The sequence below is a fragment of the Balaenoptera borealis genome (assembly GCF_965194805.1).
Source record: "Balaenoptera borealis genome assembly, chromosome: 2".
Lineage (NCBI taxonomy): Eukaryota > Metazoa > Chordata > Mammalia > Artiodactyla > Balaenopteridae > Balaenoptera > Balaenoptera borealis.
The window spans coordinates 91,218,767-91,241,397 of NC_138867.1; the positions used below are offsets into that span (position 1 = coordinate 91,218,767).

Below are 22,631 nucleotides of genomic sequence, written 5' to 3' on the forward strand. Positions count from 1 at the left end.
ATACAATGTTTGTGTATCCTCTGTGGCCCCTTAGCTCCATTAGAAAACTGTGTGAGCAAGGGCAGGAGACAGGGAGATGCTTCCTGGAATCAGTAGCTGATTTGCAAGCCTGAGGAGTTTGCATGAAAGGCAGCAGTAAAAGTCAGTCGTCAGCCCTGATATTTATAGAGAGGAGGAAAGAAAGGAGAGAAAGCCATGAAATGTTATTAGGAAGTCAGGGAAATAGAGAGAGCTACTCAGTATAACTCATACCTTACTACCTGTTCTTCATTTAAAAAAAATAATTTTTTTTTTAATGTATGATATATATGTGGAGTCTTTTTTAAGAAACAGAAACAGGAAACCTCCTCACTCTGATCAATGGTATATGATAAGTTACTATATTCTTTTGATACAAAAATTGAAATGAACTAACCACAAATGCAGGAAGATGAGGTCTAAAAAGCAATACAAAGTTTCCTTTACTTCCCTTGCTTTTTTATGTTAGAAACTGGGGAATCATGCTGAATTTCAAATAATCTGCCTGGTCCCAATACGAAACCATTGCATGCTTTGCAAATTGAGATGCATTTTAAAAAACATTTTATAAAATACATGTCATATAGTGAGAAAACAGATGAAAAAGTAATTCTCACATGATATTAGAAGACTATCTAGTGGCTTGCAAATAAGGAAGCATTCATTTTATTGTCAATACAAATAAATACATAGCAATAATAGTCTCAGATGCTTTGAAAACTGTTGGAACTACTGAAATGGCACAGAATTAGGGAGTTTTAACATGCCCTGATGAACTGTCACTATTTTAAGTGCAGAATTATCTGGACTCATCACTTGTTTTTGTATCTTTGATTTATTATTATCCTGGGGAGATTAGACCATGGTGTTTGGAATTCTAAATGACCCTCCACACTTGGAAATTATTCCCTTATACTACCTAGCAATAGAAAGTAGGTAAGCATTTTGGGGGAAAATATCCTCAAATATACAGTAAAGTGAAAAACATATAGGTACCCTGTCTTTAAATGTCTTCTTGGGTCTTTGAAAAGCATTCATTTTAGCACAAAACTGCTCCTTGGATTAGAATTAGGACCCTTTGGGAAGGCTTATAAAAGCATTCACCTTTGGGAGGCTACTGGGTTTCCAGGGCGATGAGTAAACCAAACCAGAAGTAATCACAGAATGTTAGGGTCTGAAGTTAGAGAAGCTCTGTCCACCCCTTACTTTGCATGTGAGAAAACTGGAATCCCAGAGGTTGACGGCCTTGCCCAGGCCACACATGTCAGGGGTAAGGCTGTTTCTATTAGAATGGCACCTCCTGACCTCATCTAGTTGCTCCTTTGACCACAGCATGCTCCCTGGAATTCTACAGTACCCAACACCTCCTCCAATGCCTGGCACGTAGTAGACTCACAATAAATGTGTAATGACTAACTGAATGGCCTGAGAACCTTAATAATTAAAAACATCATTTTAACTTACTTAAAAACACTGAACAAATCTGCTTCTCAGAGAGGCTAGCCAATTGCAACAAGACCATTATGAACAAGAAGGGGGCTGCTGAATAATATAAACAGGAGGAAAGAATTCAACTATAGCCTGTAGTAACAAGGTGAAACACCCCATGACGATGAGGGGCTAGAAAAGCTGGTGACCTGTGACTATATCAGAAGCACTAAAGCATCCTTGGCTATGATGGAGAAAAACATAGTATGAGATTCCTTTGCTTTCTGCTGCTATTCAAACAGCAGGCGTATGTTCAGAATGGTTCTTTTAGAGAAAACAGGGTGAAATTTTGACATCAAAAGGTCTTGAGATAACCATAGTAATGAGAATGACCACTGGAGGAAGAGCATCCCTCTTTTATACTGAGTTAGAATATAGCTATTTTGAGCATTTTTATTCAAAAAAATGGAAATTTTGCTTAATTTCCATTTATCCTGTTCTAAGTCTACCAACCCTGAAAAGTAGAGGTATGATTGATCTTAAAATGTCAATCTCTTACCTAAAGAGAGGAAGAAAAGATTTATTTAAAGAATAAAATGTCACAGGGATTCTTAGGAGAAAAGCTCCTGGGTTTGGATTTTCTTTGACAGCCAGGATTCCAAATGAGTAATTTTCCCCCTCCATACATTTTGTAGTAGCTCCCCAGATAGCTATCAGTGCAGATGTCCAGACTGGCAAATGCTTCCATGTTTTAGGGTCCTTTTTGTCAATTAATCTACCTGGATGCTGACTTTCAGGAAAGACTTCTTGGTACTGAAAGAAAAACTCCTCAGGCCCTTGGGGGGATGATAAAATTCTACTCCTGGATACACTCATCCCAGTGAAAATGCATCCACTAGGCTGGGGTTGGGGATGAAGGAGCTGGGATTTAATACCTTTGGTTTAGTCCTAGGGGATCAGGGAGGCAAGTGAAACCCAGTTTGGAGAGCTCACCTGACTACAGTTTAAAGTATGAACAGGTACAGAAAATGTGAATGGATTCATCAGAGAGCCTGAAGAATTCTCAGCGTCTGTATGCAGTCTTCACACTGAAGGTTTAATGTACACATTATGCTATATTTCCAGGATCTACAACAGTGCCTGCCTGGCACATAATAGGCATTTGATGATTATTTGTTAAAACATTTCAGTGTTAAAATTAGAGGAAATCTCCCACTAGATGCAGACAGAAATTTATATTATTTATGAAAATTTATCCATTTCTTATGACCTTTTCAGGTAAAAAACAAAACAAACAAAAAAATGAGTTTAAAGACACCTTGGGTTTTATCTAAATTGGCCTCTTGTTTCAGAAAGAATCTTACTCAAATCACCCTAGATTAATGAATTCTACTTCTAAAGACATTTAGATGGAGAATGGCTATATATAAAGTCCAGTGACTGGCACCTTGGTTTTCTTTGTGTGAGGATAAATAATTCCTGCTCTTTAGGTATTCTGTATTTTCCAGATGGTGGGCAAGATTAATGGTGCCTGTTGCCATTGCTCTGAACTAGCTGGAAAGACCTCTAGTCATCCTGACAACCTGGAAAACTAGGTCTCTCTTCTCATCCTTGCAGTCACTACAGAGGATCAAAAGGCAGAGAGGAGAACCGCTGTCATTGCAGAAAACCAGACTAAGGAAGAGTCAATCTAAAGATAGGAATGTATGGTCTGCTCTCACTCTTAGGGAGCCTGAGGAATGAGTCAGTCTCTCCAAGGACCACCAGGCTGCCAGAACCAAAAAACTTTCATTTGTCCTCTTAAGGATGGGGAGGGACAGAGGGCATAGGTGAGAACACAGCTGCAGTTGGCTATACTGAAACCTTTGGGAGAGCATGGCCCCAAGAAAGAGAAGAAAGGAAAAGGGGCCTGCAATGGCCTGACTATTTCATTTTCAACAAAATTTATATTTTGAAATCCTAACCCCCCAAAGTTGATGGTATAGGAGGTAGGGCCTTTGGGAGGTGCTTGGGTCATGAGGGTAGAGCCCTCATGAATGGGATTAGTGCTCTTATGAAAGAGACTCCACAGAGCTCCCTAGCCCCTTCGGCCACTTACAGACTCAATGAGAAGCCTGCATTCTGGAAGAGGGCCCTTGCCCGACCGTGCTGGCACCCTGATCTCAGATTTCCAACCTCCAAATTTGTGAGCAATAGATTTCTGCTGTTTGTAAGCTACCTAGTCTATATTTTTACAGAAGCCTGAAATGACTAGGACAGGGACAAACTAACAATGTTCCTAGTTAATTCTCTAAAAAATAAATCTACCAGGAAACCACCTATTCCTGGTTTCCAGATAATGCAAAGTTCATTTATGTATTTATTCATTCAATAAATAGAGCAGCTCAGACCAATGCTATGGATTGGCCTGGTAAATATGTCTGCTTCTTGACAGAGAATCAAGCAAGAAACTTCCATATGATTTTGGACTATCCTTCTAATAATTTCTGTAGGTTACACAGTTACATGAGTATGGTCAAAAATACCAAGGATAAAGAGAATATTCTCAAAATAAAATCACCCTTCAAAAATTATTTAAGGGCTTCCCTGGTGGCGCAGTGGTTAAGAATCTGCCTGCCAATGCAGGGGACACGGGTTCGAGCCCTGGTCCGGGAAGATCCCACATGCCGCAGAGCAACTAAGCCCGTGAGCCACAACTACTGAGCCTGCGCTCTAGATCCCTCGAGCCACAACTACTGAGCCCGTGTGCCACAACTACCGAGGCCCGTGCACCTAGAGCCTGTGCTCTGCAACAAGAGAAGCCACAGTAATGAGGAGCCCGTGCACGGCAATGAAGAGTAGCCCCTGCTCACTGCAACTAGAGAAAGCCCGTGTGCAGCAACGAAGACCCAACGCAGCCAAAAATAAATAAATAAATAAATAAGTAAATAAATTAAAAAAAAATTATTTAAAAGGTCTGGAAGATCATAAATTGAAGATATGGCTTGGCATAAAGTCAGGGTCCAAAGGTACCAAAACTGCTATATCTTAGCAGATTTACTCCCTCAGGGGCAACATAATCTATGTTAAACTTAAAATGCACAGGCCTTTGGCTCCCCAGTGGCTGTAGGGTAGTGCTCTAATTTATTTGGAACCTGCCAAGGAAACAGTTTACCCTTTCATTTATGTCTCATTTTATGTTTTTGAATTTTTAATAAGTCATTGATTTTTGTTGACCATTTTTCTATGGCACATGGAGAAAAGTAAATTGAGTGTTTTAGAATTTTCTCTCTAAACGCCTTCCATAAAATGTAATGATAGTGCTTTTCCTTTGTATAGTTTTTGGATGCTATTTTACCCCTTTGTGTCAATGACTCATCACAGGAACAGAAAAGTTCCCACCCGTTCCTTACTTGGTATCTATATGGCTCTAAGTGAAGGCATGGGCTTTATCCACAAACTGCTATAGTCAGATTGTTGCTGAAATATGAATTAATTACTGCAGAACCAATGTACTGCTGTCACCAGGAACCAGAGAGTTAAATCCAGGATCCAAGGCGATACCTACAAGCAAAAGTGGTGGGGACTTGTATCTGAATCATGGTGGGGTACTAAGGTGTAAGAGGGAAGGCGAGATGGAGAGACACAGAAAACCTCACCACAGCACGTGGTTGTTTCTCCTTAGGAGAGCCTTGTGGCTCGTTGTGCCTGTCAAGTAGGCTAATGTGCCTGTAAATTTCCTGTGACAGAAAACACATCACAGCAGCAGCAGCACCAGAAAACAATACAACCAAACTGTGGAAGACTGAAAGCCCAGCGCTTTCAAGGGTGATCAGAATGTAACAGAGTAAAAAAAATACAAGGCATTGAAAATAAACAAAGGCTAGGAAGAAATGAGATCACTTTCTAAGAAAAAAGCATTTATCATTTATAGGCCAAAAGAAATGCTTCTCCCACAGCCATTTTTTATATATTATTTGGCAGTCTCAGTTCAAGGTAAAAAATATTAGAGGACAAAAGGAATATGACTCAATATTTAAGATTTGTCATGACTGGCTTTGTAATTGCATAAATATTAAATATGTAGAAATAATTGTAAGCACATTATCTCCACATCTCCACACGTTGCTTTAATTTTTAATGTAATCTTTTTCCTGAGCTGGCTGTGGGTCTGTGATTTGCATAGCTAGAATGATCCGGTGCCATCAATTTAGCAATGATGTTACTCATTGAACAGAAGAGGCTTCTAAAAGATTATACAAAGCTGCAGGAAAGGAGAGTGTGAAAATGAAATTTTACGTTTCAGGTAAATGGGAGCACATTTTTCCATTATAAATTTAATATGGTTACTTTACAATAAATTTGGAAAACAAAAAAGAGGGGGAAAAAGCACCTATATTTTCATCATCTTAACTTAGTGTTTTATATTCTGGTCTTTTTATACTTATGCATATATATTTTTAACATAGATGTAATCATAGTTCTGTGTGTGTATATGTGTATAGTTTTGCAACAAGATTTTTTTCTCTTATTAATATGGTTTTCATAACTATAACTTTTATGACTATGAAATAATGATAATAAAGGGGTCTATAATTAGACTCACCCACAAAATTTCTGTTGGCTAGCATTAGCAGAGTACTTAAGCACCTGACACTGGGGCCTGATGAATCAAATACCAGCTCTGCTACCTAACTGTGTGGATTTGGACAGATTAGTAAAGGCTATGCCTCAGTTTCCTCATCTATAAAATGGGCATACTAATAGTGCCTCTATTAGCGTGTTCTAGTGAGAGTTAAATGAAATAATCCATGGAAAGCACATAGCCTGGCTCTTCCATACAGTGAGTACTAAGACTAAGTGTTATTAAAGACAAAAAAGTCAAATACATTATACTGGGTTAAAAAAATAAGCTTGAGTTTTACAAAACTGAGTTTCCTGAGACATTGCCATCATCCCCAAAATCCCCATGTGCGTTTTTCCAGTAACAACTCCCCACCTCCACCACTAATCAGACTTTGATGGTTAACACTTCCTTGTTCTGCTTCATACTTTAACATCTAAGTATGCTTCCCTAAAAGTATATCTTCATTTTGCCTGTTATTGAACTTGATATAAATGGAATCTCTCTCTCTCTCTCTCTCTCTCTCTCTCTCACACACACACACACACACACACACACACACACAGTATCACTGTATTTAGGAAGCATACAATCCAAGGCTTGGTTATGTTGTGATGAAAAAAAGCTTTGGACAGGAGTCAGAGAACTTGGCTTCTAGTCTAGTCTCCGTGAGATCCTGGGCAAATCTTTTTACTTCTCTGGGGCCTCCATGTAAAATGTTTGGATGTGCTAAGTGTCTTTGAAGCTTTAGAGTACTAAATTGTTAAGCCCTTCCTATGTGAGTATTGTGTTGGCATATGAGAAATCAGAGTCAAAAAGAATCCAGAGAAAGGCCTGGGGCCTGCTGGAAATAAGCCTCCTCTTCTGAAAATTCATGCCAATAACAGTGTCGGCAAACAAAGGGCTATAGAAAAATGAAAGTAATGATCCCACATCACAAATAATTTTCTCATCTCTGATATGTGTACATTTAGATATATTATTGGCCTTAACGTGCATAGGGAACATTTTTCCCAGGATAAATCATAGCCATTAAGAGTTGCATGTTAGGAGTTTGGAGTTCAAATAAATAATCATATCATATAGGTTTTCCTGGACAGAGTCAGTTTTGAACATTTTAACCCATTCTCTCTGTAGAAGTATTTGTATTTCTCCAAATACTGCCTGGGCTAAGTACTGCAGATTGGCTCACCCAATGTCCATTCTACCGTCCTCTTATGGTGGCATTCGTAATGCAGAGACTGGAAGCTTAAAACATGTCCTAGACTTCTTTGCACCTAGAGCTATGGATATGAATTAGGTCTGCCAGTTAGGTATACTTGTGCAAGATTTAGAAAACATAAGAGAAGTTGAGGCATCCTTCTGACCACTTCTGATTGTATTTCTTTTATAATTAAGGTCATGGAAACATTTTTCTAGAGCAATGTTCCATAGTTTATTACTCAGCCTCCTGGAAGACAATAAGCAGTTGTGGCCGCTATGAGAGCAGTAGCTTTTTGACTCCACCTTCTATCATAGGGTTATGTTTCTGAACCCAGTGTTCCAGTCATCCTCAGCAATAATAGATCCACTGATAGGTCAACTCTGTATTATGCTGGAATCGTTCATTCTTACAGGCCTAGTCTGTTAACGCACTTCTCCAATCCTGACATGGATTTTTGAAAGTACCCTCTATTAAATACCTTCCTGCTTAAAATACTTAGAATTGTTTCTATTTTTTTTTGCACTGAATCCTACTGATACACATCCTAGATATTATTTTGGAAAATCTATTCACCGTAACACAAGATGCAAAGTATTATAACTCTATAGAATGCTATAGCAAATAGAGGAGGGGTTTTGAAACCAGAAAAAACAAGCTAGTTTAGTAGTTATGTATCCTTAAGCAAGTTATTTAACCTCTTTGTATCTAAGTTCATATATATATATACATATATATATATATATATACACACACACACACACGCATATATATATATATGAAATAGATATCAGTATACTAATCTTGTAGAGTTGTGAGAATTAAATGAGGCAACACAAGCAAGGTATCTATGTACTTAGTATCTAGCATTGAATGGTCACTCACTATAAACAGAGTTCATTTCTTCCTGTCCCCATATGGGATGTCCTTTGGTGACTGAGGTGATTAGCAAAATAATTTTGGGGGAAATTCTCTTTAAAGAACTTTAAAAAAACCTTGTAGGAACACAAAGATTTGGCGCTGATTCACAAAGACAAGAGGAATATCTTTAAACTCAGCTCAAGAGCAAACAGACTTCTATTATGAGTACTACCAATTCATCCCAACTGGTGGCTTAGGGCCCAGATAATTTGTTAATTATCTCAACAAATATTTATCAAGCCTCAACATTTCTAGACACTATTTTACTCATTAAGATACAGTGGTAAATAAAAAGGTCTCTGACTTCCAGGAGCTTGCATTCTACTGGGAGAGACAGACATAAAATAAGTCAATATATAATTTCAAATAATGAGAAGGATTATGAAAAAAGGCATTCTTCCTTTAGCTCTCTTTCCCTTACCTTCTCAGAAGTTTATTAAGTTACTTGACTCATCCCGTCTCTCAGCTTCCTTTCATGAGAGGAAAGGCATAGGCTGATGGAGATTATGCCAATAATGTCAAGATTCTCTTAGGTAGGTGAGTAGTTTCAGGATATGTGAAGAGTCTGGGGCCTGTTACTGTTTCATGGATGCCAGCAGAAAATAGATGATGCCTGGATTAGAGACAAAGGAGCATGTCAAAGCAGCATTAGCACGATGTTGGCACTTGTTTCTTATGCCCCCAAAATCCCATGGGGTCTAAGGGGAAGGGTCCAGGTGGCTGCCACATACTCAGTGGTTTTCTGTCACAGCCAAGGAATATTGAACTCGGGGAATTTACTGCTTTTATAGTGTTTGGTAAGCAATCCTACTCTTTGGGAGGAAGCTATTACTTGGTTGCTCAAGGTTGCTTGCTGCAAATCCAACCCTGAGAAATGACCCAAGTAAAGAGTAGTCTGGGCTCTGCATCCTTGGCATACCCAGAAATAATGTACAGAGATGCTCAGGACCCTTGGCAGATTGCTTTTCCCAACAGGTAGAGGGGAGAAAATAATTGAACCCTCCATCCTTTACAGTTTTGTGCAATCATAACTACAAAATTTTCTAAGGTCTTAGAAAGTAGAACTTTGTTTCTACTCCCTTCGAAACTTTCACCCTAGGTGTGATATATTTAGGCAATTGAAGACCTCAGACAGATTACAGAAGAAGTTGATAGGGGAAGAGATAGATTTTCCAGTTATTACCAAATATAACCTGAGGCTTCTGTATGGATATACAGCCTCTCATCTCCAGAAGCATGGTGCTAGACCTCACACCTAGAAACCTCACCCCAGGCTCTTTTCCTATTCAAGCTATCATTGAGTGCTCATTTTAACAAATCTCCATTGCAAACATATATTTATGTGGGAGGGAAAAGGGCAGAATATGATATGTTCTCAGCCCTGAGCTCTCCTTGTATGGCCACTGCTCTTGAATCCTGGTAGAAAGGGCCATTCATGGGTCATCCTCAGAGTCCACATTCCTTGCGCTTTCAAGCCAGGGAGAGAAAATTGTAGACTTGCTCCATAACAAATCAACGTTGTCCAATTTATCTATGTGGACTCCACTCTCCACTTCCAATGGTGGCAATTTCAAATGTTCTCTACCCTATTCACCCCTTCATGGAACCCATTCTTCCATTTCCCAGAGAAAATGGAAGGCAACTGGGGAATGCTCTCCCAACATGTCATTTGTTACCTCTTGATTCCTACAGCAAATGCTGAAAAATAGCTATTATTATCTCAATGTGATACATTAGAAAATAGAGTTTTGGAGATTTTATGTAACTCTCCCAAAATGACAAAGGCTGTGTGTCCTGGAGAAGGAATCAGAAGAAATCTTTATGACATGGGACCTTACTCATGTAGGCTAGAAATGGGAAAATAAAACTTCCCTGGGTTTTTTTTGTTTGGTTGGTTTTTTTTTAGTGTTCCTGTAAGAGGCTCTAGCCTCCTAAGCCACAGAAATGTATGCACTACAGAGAATGTTTTCTTTCACTTTTCCTAGATACATTTCTCATACTATAAATATTAGATCTGTAGCTGCTTGTTTTCCTAATGACAGAGCTAACTGCTATGATCCAAAGGGTTAATAAAACCTCTCTTATCTTCCCCAAAGCAAAAAATTATATCCTGGGAAAGGCACCTAGGTTAGTTCTGAAGGTGCTGGGGAGACTGGAGTGTTATCTTTCTAGTTATTTAAATTTCAACTAGGAATGAAGACATTCCTAGGCCCTGGAGTTTGAAGACATCTGGAATAAGGAGGAGACCCTTCCAGGAGAAGGGGGGTACAGCTGCCTCCTTTATAAGCAGAGAAAAATCATTTTGCCTTGTCCTTTGTCTACAGAGTATCTGGCCACTCATATAAGGAAATTTCCGTTGGCTTTCATCACTTCGTCCCAGGGGTAAGGCCTGGGGCAAACTGGGAGAGGGGAGCATGCAGTTCTTACTTATTGTGGGATAATAAGAAATTTGCCTCTGATCCAGAACACCTCATGTGCTCATTCAGGATAAAATGAATAAAGATGGATATTAATAACCCACTACTAGACAATTCAGAGGAGGGATAAGAACCACAAATATTTCTAGACCATGAGATAAGTAGCTATAAAAAATACCTGACAATATTTGAAGAGATAGAGAGAGAGTGTTTGAGTTTCCTTATGTGGAATGAGTAGGAGTTTGCTGGTGGACAAGGCAGCTGAAGGACATTCTAAACATAAAAACTTATACCAAGGATTTGAGGTACATCTTTGTTCAAGTTTTTATAAAACTGACCCTTTCTTCAAGGTAGTACTCTACTTCTGTTTGTCACAAATCTGTCATATTAATTTTATTAGAATAGGACAGTCTACTGCCATCTTCCAGAAAATAGTTCTAATAACTATACAAACTGACAGTATCAGCAATGTGTATGGCACTTCTTGGAGATGTTCCATGTGCAGTCTGTAAAACCATACATAGCAGCCCTGTCTGCCTAGCCCATTAGAGAGAGGTAAGTTGTTCAACATAACTGGAGTGAAGATTGTGCGTGAAAGTGCGATAGAAGATAAGCCTGGATAGAAAGGCAGAGGTCAGACTCCCAGGTATATAACCAAAAAAACCCCAAAACACTAATTTGAAAAGAAACATGCACCCCAATGTTCACAGCAGCATTATTTACAATAGCCAAGGTATGGAAGCAACCTAAGTGGCCATCAACAGATGAATGGATAAAGAAGATGTGGTACACATATACAACGGAAAACTACTCAACCATGAAAAAGAACGAAATTTTGTCATTTGCAGAAACATGGATGGGCTTGGAGGGCATTATGCTAAGTGAAGTAAGTCAGACAGAGAAATTACTGTATGATATCATTCATATGAGGAATCTAAAGAATACAACATACTAGTGAATAAAACATAAAAGAAGCAGACACAGATATAGACAACAAACTAATGGTTATCAGGGGGAGGGGCAACATAGGGGTGGGAGAGTGGGAGGTACAAACTATTGGGTGTAAGATAGGCTCAAGGATGTATTGTCCTTCAGAACTTGAAGGAACTTAGGGTCCATACTAATGTGATTAGTATCAAATGTGAAGGTGCTGGGAAACTCCTGAAGGATTTTTAGGCAATTGGGAAAGTTGTGACAGTAGGACAAGATAGTCAGGAGACCTGGTAAGAGATAGACCAGAAGATAATGGGAGCGCCATGATAGAAAAGGATAGGGAGGAGGCTTCTTTGGTCTCAGGGAAGGGGGTGTCTTCCTTTCCAGAGTGATTCTCTCTACCAAGCTATTGGTCCCCATCACTGTATCTTCTTCTCTACTACCTTGATATATTACTGAACTCTTCTTTTTCCTGTGTGTTCAATCTCTCTCCACTTACTTCATCCCTACAGCCTTTAGCTGCCCCAATATATCAAATACTTGCTTCTGCTCACCCCTACTTTTTCACATGAGTATTTTCCCCTGAATTATACTGGCTTAATTCACTCTTCAGATTGGGAAAATCCTACCCTTCTAAGTAACAAGTGGCTGAGCAGCCCCTAAGAAACAGTGCAGCGGCTAACAGAGCCACAAGGATCACAACAAAAGCTTCTAGGTTGGTTTGCCACACTTTGAGAGATTCAGCCATTAAGGTGACCACAGGCTCAACTGGATTTAGACAATTTGTTACTTGCACAGAAAAAACAATACCAGGATGGTGTCACCTCCCCACATCTCTAGTCCCACTGAAGGACACTGAACTGGAGGGACCCAGTGACAGGGACAGGAGTGATGGTTGATCTACTACTGAGAAGCCATCTTGACTATAGCCAGGCAGTTTCTAGACTTACACAGAAGCTTGCAGCTGTATTTGAAGGAAGATGGAGTTAGATGGAAAGTCCTAGGCTCAGCTGAAATGAGGGAGATGGGTGAGAAATGGTTTTATGGCAGTCTCTTGGCAGCTCCGCACAAGAAGCTTATCTCCCCCTGGTGGAGGGAGTGATAGATACAGCAATCAGTCAAATTCAGCTCATGAGCAATGGTCTGGGGAAAGCATAGAAGAGAATTTTTTTTTTTTTTTTTTTAAGCTGGTAAATAGAGAACACATGGGACTGAATAAGCTCGGGCTAGGTGGAACCATATTAACGTCCAGAAAATTAATCTTGCTCTGTCATCGTGGGTGGAAGTCATCCATCTGAAAGGTCAACAGTCCTGAGTTTAAGATCTAAGGACTAAGGATCTATGTCCTAAGATCTAAGGATCTAGGATCTAAGTTAAGAATGGGTATTCAGCTACCAAAGCATCCTGAGATACCAGGCCAGGTGTCCTACAGGTAAGAGCCAAGAGAGGTTAATGAGTCTTCCCCCGACTCTTGACTTCCTGGGGTTTAGGGTGTTCCTTTTCCACCAGTTGTACTGTCGCTTTCCTTTCATAGCCACATGATTGGTATGACTGGTGTCTGCAGCACTCACTTCATTATTTTTTCCAATCCTATAATTTCTAACCAGCACCCTTTGCTTGGATTTCTCTCTCAGTGGCTTTTTCCTTGTATAGCTTGTACCATCCTAGAACTTATCCCACCCCTGAGGTGTGGGCCTTGCCAGGACCACTTCAGAGTTGTCATCTCACACTCCTGATTATTACCTGATGCCCTCTAGTTCAAACAAATCTTATTAAGGTGTATAAAATACTTGCTGCTTCCTGCTTATCATATTCAATCAGCATACTGTTGTCATTATAAACAACCAAAAAGAACCTGTGTGGTGTTTTGTGGAATGTCAAGATGATCAGTATTTCTGTAGGCTATGTTGAGGAGAACTGATGTGCCCCTGAGGCAATACTGTGGAGGTATATTTGTAATAGGGAAGAACAAATATGACTCCACATTTAATCTGTTTCTTTTACTTTAACCTTTGTATTCCATTGCTTTTGCTACAAGTTAAGAAAGTTGCCTATAGCCTGAAATATACAGGATAGCCCATTCTCAAGGCTCTGATCTTTAAGGGTATAACACTTTTCCATTCACATAGAGATAAAAAGTTGCAGAACAGAGAATAACATTTCTTGTTGGGGGTTTACAGGAACATTGTGACCTGACCTACCTGGACAGTTGTAAGAACAAAGGATTGTGACACCAAGAAGCTTGCAACAACTAACCACACCCCCTCCCCTTTTAGTATAAAAGAAGCCTGAATTCTAATGAGAAAGATGGTTCTTTGGGACACTAGTCCACCACCTTCTCAGTCTGCTGGCTTTCCAAATAAAGTTGCCATTCCTTGCTCCAATAACTTGTCTCTTGATTTATTGGCCTGTTGAGCAGTAAGCAGTTTGAGCCAGGACTCAGTAACATACTGTTAGCCCTGTTAGGTAAAAGCCAGCTGCTTCTGGTGGTTTTTATGAGTAAGTATAGAGAAGACAGCATTATCCACGTCAGTAGCTGTATACCAAGTGCCAGGTGCTGTGTTGATTTGTTCCAGTAAAAACACTGCACCTGGGACAGTAGCCACAATTAGAATTACCGCCTGGTTAAGTTTATAATAGTCCACAGTCATTTTTCAAGATCCACTTCTGCACTGGCCAAACTGGTGAGTTAAATGAGAATGTCATAGGTATCAGCACCCCTACTTTTTTTCAAGTCTTTTATGATGACATTGTAACAGGGAAGAACAAATGTGACTCCACATTTGATCTGTTTCTTTTACTTTAACATTTGTATTCTACTGCTTTTGCTACAAGTTAATCACTTAAGGGATGTTGCCTATAGCTTAAAGTATGCATAAGGGCCCATCTCTGGGAACCCAGCCTCCCATGCCAGAACTTAAGCTTAAATACCTTTGTTTAGCTCACAGGAAACATCCTGACCAGGCCCACCTGTAAATGGCTGCAGCAAAGAAGAAATTAACACATCCCCTCCAGAGTCTGGCTGAAACCCAGAAATATTTGCAAAAACATATCAGCTTTTTTTACTTTACCTCCTCACCTCCTCCTCTTTGCTCTATAAAAGAAACTAGCGTCCAAACCCAGGCAATATAGTTCACTGGGACACCAGTCCACCATCTTCTTGGTCTGCTGGCTTTCTGAGTAAAGTCACTATTCCTTGTCCCAACATATCGTCTCTTGAGCCATTGGCCTGTCATGCGGTGAGCAGCATGAGCTTGGACCCAGTAACAACATTAATTGCTTTACTATCTTGGAAGAGAGTGAAATTTCTAGGCGCATCCACTTAGCTCTTCCTACTATAATGGACTTCATCCTATGGATAGGAAAGCCAAAACGGGGATATGATCAGCTCTAGAACTGAGAAAATAATCACACAGTTGGTGTGTGGATCAAGTGACCTAACAACCAACTGTGAGCTGGATATGAGCTAAGACTTCATCTATCTACTAACCAAGATAAACTCCAGCTTTGGTTGAAGCGTCACAGTGGTGTTTTGAGTCCCTAGGAATTAGCATCAGTTCAGATCTGATGTCTAGAAATCCTCAAAAGATCTCCATATACCCTTTTCTCCAATGTACTGCCACTCTCGTATATAGCCACACATTTTTGGGGGACAAGATTGAGGGAACATTTACAACGTGTACTGTGGCAGTGGTGCAAGGTAATTCCTAAAGAGTACACAGACTCTCCTTCAATCAAGGGGTTCTGGGTCTGTGAATTGATATAGGTCTAAAAACTGAGTGAGAGTCCACTGTGGTGACTCAGGTCAGATACTGGCTACCTGATTTAGAGCTTTTCTTGTTAATAAATATCAAGTAGTACTCTATTAGGTTGCCTATCTATTTTTTTCCTAGGGCATCACTGTGGGCCAAGGCACTCTGATTGCCTGTACACACCTGTTGCCCTTTCATAAGGCAGATGTACCCACATTACCTTTGGTGGTCTGTGCTATTTTGGGATCCTGTCATCCCCATTGTTATCAGTGAGTGCACCTCAATAGTGGCATCCTCTATAGTCATACATGGCCTACAGAGGGAAACATCCACAGAGATTTTCAGAGATGCATGTCTTCCTCTCACTAATGTATTTCTCAATTCTTCATTGAAGGAGCATCTTCTGGGCCTTTGCATGGAACACAGCTGGGGAATGTGCATGCAGATTACATATGATAAGTCCAGTGTAACATTTCCCTAAACTTTTGGATTCCCTGTTCCACATCATGTCAGGGAAGCTCTGGCATTTCAACCTCACAAACTCTAGGCAACTGATGAGTCCAAGTTTCCATCAGCCAACCAAGTAAGCTATTAGACCCACCTCTAGCTGCATGAGCTAACACATATAATAAACACCATAACAATAAATTTGGCTCAGTATAGTATTACATTCCATCCTCCATGGTCTAACACCCTCAGAATCCACTCCCACACGTTCTCCACGTTTCTGCCTATATGTTATCAAAGCCTTGTAGTTACTTTGGTGTGTAAGTTACTACTTCCTCCATCATAGTGTGCACCTATACCCCAGGAGCATGCTGAAATTTGATCCTAGTTGTGAGTACACTGTAGTAGAGGGTGATTACTGTGGGTTTTGAGGAGAATGTGAATTTCCTCTCAAGGCATCTGCCCCAGGTGAGTTTTCAAGCAGAGGAAGCCTACCTCTTCAGAAACTGGAGGGCAACCTACTTCCACTAGTAAGAGAGGCTCAGAGTGACTTGGGGGTTCAAGATTGTCAGTTTCATCTGGGTCTAACCCACTCCAAGTTTTGGGATCCTATTATTTTATAGCATCCTAACTTTTTTTTTTTTTTTTTTTTTAGTTTATTTATTTATGGCTGTGTTGGGTCTTCATTTCTGTGCGAGGGCTCTCTCTAGTTGTGGCAAGCGGGGGCCACTCTTCATCGCGGTGCGCTGGCCTCTCACTGTCGCGGCCTCTCTTGTTGCGGAGCACAGGCTCCAGACGCGCAGGCTCAGTAATTGTGGCTCACGGGCCCAGTTGCCCCGCGGCATGTGGGATCTTCCCAGACCAGGGCCCGAACCCGTATCCCCTGCATTGGCAGGCAGACTCTCAACCACTGCGCCACCAGGGAAGCCCTTTACAGCATCCTAACTTTTACACGAGAAACTTGCACATCCATGAATTCAAGAAGTTGTAATTCAGTAACGTGAAAATTAAAATTTTGTGTTTTGATTTTCAGCAATATCATTTTGTTGCTACAATCAATAAGAGCTTCCTTTAGAATTGTATGGAGTCTGTCTCTCTGGTTCTCATACCATCACTTGGAACTGTGCTTGTCATTTCTCTTTTTAAGCTTTCAAGGTTGGGGGGGGGGAAGGGGTGGTGGGATGAATTGGGAGATTGGGACTGACATATATACACTAATATGTATAAAATAGATAACTAATAAGAAACTGCTGTATAAAAAAATAAACTACAATTCAAAAAAAAAAAGTACTAGGGATGTGATGTACAACATGATGATGATAGTTTATACTGCTGTATAATATATAGGAAAATTGTTAAGAGAGCAGGTCCTAAAAGTGCTCATTGTAAGAAAAAACTTTTTTTGTTTTTATTGTATCTAGATGATGGATGAGAACTAAACTTATTGTGGTAATCATTTTATAATATATGTAAAGCAAACCATCATGCTGTATACCTCAAACTTATTCAGTGGTGTATGTCAATTATTTCTCAATAAAACTGTAAAAACTTAAAAAAAAAAAAAAGCATTCAAAGGAACTCAAAAGAATACATCTCACACCACAGTCCTTATAGTTACCTTACAGCCGTAACAGTACAGCGTAGCTGCCACTTGGGGCTCCAAGGAACTTGGTAGTTCACCACAATCAGCCACGGGTGACTGGTTAATTGGGATGCCCCGTGTACTATGAATTATTAGCGTCTTAATTCACTTTGGCAAGGAACTCAGCACTGAGCTCAAGCCCAAAGGCCCAATCAAACCAAACTCCTAATCCTATCTTTGCAGGTCTATCTCTTGGGACTACAGATAAAGTTTAATAAAAAGAATTATTAACTATAACAGGGTTTTGGAGTAACGAGAGATCCACTAGTAAGAGGAGAACCCTAGAGAATACAGAAAGAGGAGCTTTAAGGAGCTAACCTTATAACTAACCCTTGGACTAGGAGAAAGAGTTCTCAAAGCAGAGCTCCCCTAGCCCTTCCCAGGGCTAAGATCCAAAAATTACTGGAGAGGGTACAGCCTGGCTCACTGAATGGCAGAGAAATCACTGTGGTGCCACACCTTGTGAAAAATCGGCTCTCTGGAACTGGCTACAGATCTTGCCTCCAGGGTGCCCAGAAAGCTATTCACGAAGTAGTGTCTATCTTTAGCCCCCCTACTACAAAATCACTAGAGTTGGGGACGTGGGAGGAAACCGCTGGCCCCTGAGCAGCATAAGAGCTCGGCCCTGGAGAAAGCCAGGTATGCTTCAAGAGCCTGCCTACCAATGCACCAAAACCAGGTAGCAAAATACTTTCCTTCCTGTAATGTCTCTTCAGCATCCTCTACGGACAAAGCTTCAGCCCCTGCTGGCAAAGGAAAACTTACTTTAAAAGGCCCAGATCCATTTTCACAGTGCAGTCAAAAAGGGTGAATTTGGAGTTGAGAGGCAATAAATCAATAACCGGCACAAGCAGGCTCTCCTCACAGATTTTTGTAGCCAGATGTCTACACCTGTCTGGAGGGTCCTTCGGCAGGCTCCTTTCCCTCAGGTTTCCCCAGACGTCACCAAAAGCCGCGGAGGAAAAGATGAGTCTGAACAGAATTCGCAGCCCCCTTCTCCTCACCGAGTTTCCGTCCAAGGCACCCCAGGCCTGGGACCTCAAGGACAGAAAACCTGGGCAGTGAAAAGCAAGTGGGGAGAAAGCGCAGCAGAACTGGGCTGCTGGCGCCCCAGGGTCTCTCAGGGCCTCAACTTGAGCAATACTGCCTCCCAGGTCACAAAAGCAGTCTGAGGTCTTCCCACCGCGGGGGGCTCCGGGAGGCCGACGCGGGGCGGGCCCTGCAAGCGGCGCGTTGTGATTGGGCGCCGGGGAGCCCGCCCCCTCATCCCGGCGCGTCGGGAGGAGGCGGGGCCCGCCGCCTGCTCAGCTCCGGGGCTGCCGGCGCCTATTGACCCAGCGGCCACTGCACCGCCGCCGTCTCCTCCTGCTCGTGGCGGGCGGTGCAGGAGCGCTGAGTGGCGCTGGAGAACCGGCGTTTCCTTTCGTAGCTGCCGCCGCCATCTCCGCATTTGCGGGGCGGGAGGGAGGGAGGGGACTCGCGGCTGCAGCTGGAGCGGGCTTTTCTCCGGGGAAGGTCCTCTCCTTGCTCTCCTTTTCCTCCTCCGCGCGCCGCCGCCGCCCGCCCCCTGCGCCCTCCCAGCGTAGCCCGGGTCCGAGAGCTGAGCGAAAAGGGCGGTGGGGGGCGGGAGGCGCCGGCGGGCGGACGCGCGCTCGGAGGAAACTCCTGCCGGACCCGTGCGTCTCCGCGCCCGTGGTGCACCCCGGCCCGGCCTCAGCGGCGGCGGCGGCGGCAGCAGGAAGGGGCTCAGTCGGGGGAGGCGGGGGCGGTGCCACGGGGGCGGGCCCTGCTGTCCCGGCGCTAAGTTGTGGGGCCCGGCTCCTCCCACTCATTTCTTTACCCACGGCTCCTCGGACCCAGTTCCGCGCCGCCGACCCTAGAGCCGCCGAGCCCGCACCTCCTGGGTGAAGAGGACACGCCTGCCCTGGTCGAGAAAACTTTTCCTGCCGACTTGGTCGGGGCGACGGTGGCAGGAAGTCCAGGCAGCGACCTTTCCTCCGCCTGCCCCGCGCGCCCTGCCGGGTGCCGGCGCTGAACTCGAGATCTAGTTTGAGCGGGCCCCTTCCGGGCTGCAGGCGAGTCCCGCCTCAGGAGGGACGCCCGGCCCCACGGAGGGCGGTGGGCCAGGGCGAAGGCCAAGGGCGCGTGGTGGCGCCGGAGATAAGGTGCGGAGCGCCGCCCGGACCTGCATCCGCAGCGGAGAGCGCGGAGAGCCCAAGCCCGGGAGCAGGGAGCCTCCGGCGGCCGCTTCCAGGAGTCCACAGTCCGCCTCCTCCTCCGGGTGAGGACAGTGCCCTGTCCCCGAGTCTATCGAGGAAAAATGAAGTTAAGCCGCCAGTTTACCGTGTTTGGCAGCGCTATCTTTTGTGTGGTGATCTTTTCGCTCTACCTGATGCTGGACCGGGGTCACTTAGACTACCCCAAGAGCCCGCGCCGCGAGGGCTCCTTTCCCCAGGTAAGGACCGAGGAAGTGGGGACACGGGGCTCCGAGAGGGTAGGGGTGGGGGCCCGTAGTTACCCGCTGCTCCGTGACCTCTCCCTCCCGCCGAGGCTCCGCGCTCCGTCAGGGCGAGGCCAAACTGGAGGAGGCTTGGATCCTCCTCCAGCCTGGGCTCCGCAGCCACCTCATCCCGGGCGCGCGGAGTTAACAAAGTACCAGGCGGCGTGCGGTGGCCGGATCACGCTCAGGGGAAGTGGCCGTGTTCCCGCACTCGCACCCGGGCCTGTTGGGGTGGTCACCTGCTGGCCAGTGAACCGGCGCGGCGTGAGGCGCTCCCTCGTTGGCGCAGCGCCCCCTGACAGCTGTTGGTGAGCCCCTAGGCCCACACAGGGTTAAGCTGCACAGACACCCTGCGCGCACCCAGTCGCGGAAATGAATCAAACAAACCCCATCTGGGTGTTTCATTTATTTATTTATTTTAACTGCACTGTCGCTTGAGGAAAAAAAGTTTATTCCATGTTGCATACCTCTAAGGTATGAATCTGTAGGGTTGATTTTAGTGTCGTCATTTTTCAGCTATTACATGGGGCTTGTTTGGAGCAGATGAGGGAGCCTGGTGGGGAAGCGCTTGTTATACTCCAGCCTGTAGCTATGGGGCGCTCAGTCCCGAGCCAGCGGTCAAATTGTCAAACGAGTTGGGAAAACGACCCGTCTTAAGTCTTTTATCTCAGGTTACTAAAAATGAGCAAACGGAGACAATCGGTTCTATTTGGGAGGATATACCGCGTGTGCGATTTGTTTCAAGTGATTTGCCAATGACCTGTACGATCCAGAAATTTTAGTAAAACTGGGTATTGGGTAGTATCCCCTGTAATGAATGAACCGAAGAACTCAAAACTCTGACAAGCTGATTTATCAACTACTTCACTCAAGGGTAGAGAAATGTAGGACGTGAACAAGTTGGTGTTTTTTTGTTTGTTAGTTTGTTTTTCTTTTGTGTGACAGTGTAAATGACCAAAGAATATTCTTGCCTTTTGTTCTTGTGAAACGCTAGGACAAAAGGCTTGAGTTTAATGAAATTAGACTACTAATTTTACCTGAATTATTATGAAAGTGAAAAAAAGACCCCTTTGTGGATGGTGTCATCAGTACAGAGCATTCAAAATGCCTTGCAGACGAGAGGTATTAAAAATCTGGTTGTAAACAGATGTATCAAAAAATTTAAAAGCTTTTGCTTTTAGGTAGTATTAGAGAGAAAATATAGTGCGATAAACACTATGGGATAGTTTAGAGTTTGTCCAGTGCTTGTTGATGAGATTGGATAAAACAGTTAAAAAAAGGGGCGGGGGGGGGGAGGAAGGGTAAATCCTCTGAAGCCAGAGCAAAAGGAGGAGTTCTAAGCCTTTTTAAAATATGTTGTACAATTTTGGGGCTTAACTTACCATGATTTTTCCCCCAGTAATCCTATTTTTTTGAATTTTCTCCATTACAGGAAAAACCATAAAAACTGATAGATTTTACTTAAAGTGTTATCTTGAGTAATGTCCTTTGGCTTTGACTTGATGAACACTTTGCAATGATTTATGCACACATCTGGGGCTGGGGTTCTCTGGCAACCTTGACATTTTACTGTTTCTAAAGAAGTGAGTGAGTCATTTGGTTACTGGGACGTCTTAGACGAAGTTAATTCCAATATTTTAATATCCAGCCCTAGTCCTTGTCAAGGGGCTGAAGTTCTCTGCTTACAACATAAAGCATTTAATGGAAAGTGACAGTGGCTGCTGGAAGAGAAGGCCCTGCGTGTATTCTGTTTTGTGTGCAAGGGGAGAGGGTTTGGAAGGTGGAACTTTTTATACTTAAGTTTGCCTTTCTCAGATTTTCAGTACTGGCTTTTCAGTGCAAAAGGCACCTTTGCTGATTCAGTTTTGGAGAGCCACTGAATCCCCACGCAGGTGGACTGGATAAATGCTGTATAAGCCTAACTCTTGTATGTCTGATATCAGCCTGTGTGTCTTAGTCTGACATGGTAAACTGCATTCACACAATCACCACCCAGTAGCTGAAGAAACTTAGGCACAGAGGGAGTAACTTGCCCAAAGTCACGCAGCTAAAAGCTGAGATTTCAACAGGCACCCTTTGGAGTCTAAGCTCTCAGCTACTGTGCTGTACTGCCCCTTGGCAATCCTTTGCCTGTTTAGTCCCCCAACTTGCTTGTGGAAAATAGAGCATTCTGCTCTGCAGCTCCTTAGCTTATGACTTTTTTTTTTAAAGGAGTTTTTATTATGAAGCCCTAATGAATGTGCTTTTTTTTTTATGCCTTTTTTTAAAAAAATGTTTGATTTTGAGATAATTGTAGATTCACATGCACGTATAAGTAATAATACAGAGATCACATGTATCCTTTACCAGTTTCCCCCAGTGGTACCATCTTGCAAAACTGTAATACAGTATCACACGCTGGATATTTATATCTTGATACAGTCAATATACAGAATATTTCCATCACCACAAGGACCCCTTACATTGCCCTTTTATAGCCACAACCATTTTCCTCCTGTCCCTGTTCCCTTCTAGCCCCTGGCAATTACTCACCTGTTCTCAATTTCTATAATTTTGTCATTTCAAGAATGACACGTGAAATCATGTAGCGTGCAACCTTTGGGGATTGGCTTTTTTCACTCAGTCTAAATCTCTGCAGAGGCATCCAGGTTGTTACATGTTTGCTCCTTATCATTTTTTGCTGATGTTGTTATCTTTTCATTTTTCTTTTGTTCCTTATTATTGCTGAGTAGTAGTCCATAGATAGAGCACAGTTTGTTTAACTGTTCA

General features: G+C 42.7%; 2 protein-coding genes across 2 annotated transcripts in view; one reads left to right on the top strand and one right to left on the bottom strand.

Moving 5' to 3' along the window:
* Window positions 1–19,448, bottom strand: part of LOC309622514 (uncharacterized protein) — a 270,464-nt gene extending 251,016 nt beyond the window's left edge. The window contains exons 1-2 of the mRNA XM_082378595.1: window positions 18,128–19,448; window positions 8,593–8,784 (exon numbers count right to left, since the gene is read on the bottom strand). Coding sequence (XP_082234721.1) covers window positions 18,667–19,194 — 528 coding nt within the window. The 5' untranslated portion in view covers window positions 19,195–19,448 and the 3' untranslated portion in view covers window positions 8,593–8,784; window positions 18,128–18,666. The remainder of the gene's footprint in view (window positions 1–8,592; window positions 8,785–18,127) is intronic.
* MAN2A1 (mannosidase alpha class 2A member 1) overlaps window positions 19,165–22,631 on the top strand; it is a 161,501-nt gene continuing 158,034 nt past the window's right edge. Inside the window, exon 1 of the mRNA XM_082375444.1 lies at window positions 19,165–19,817. Within this exon, the coding sequence (XP_082231570.1) occupies window positions 19,683–19,817 (135 nt within the window). The 5' untranslated portion in view covers window positions 19,165–19,682. The remainder of the gene's footprint in view (window positions 19,818–22,631) is intronic.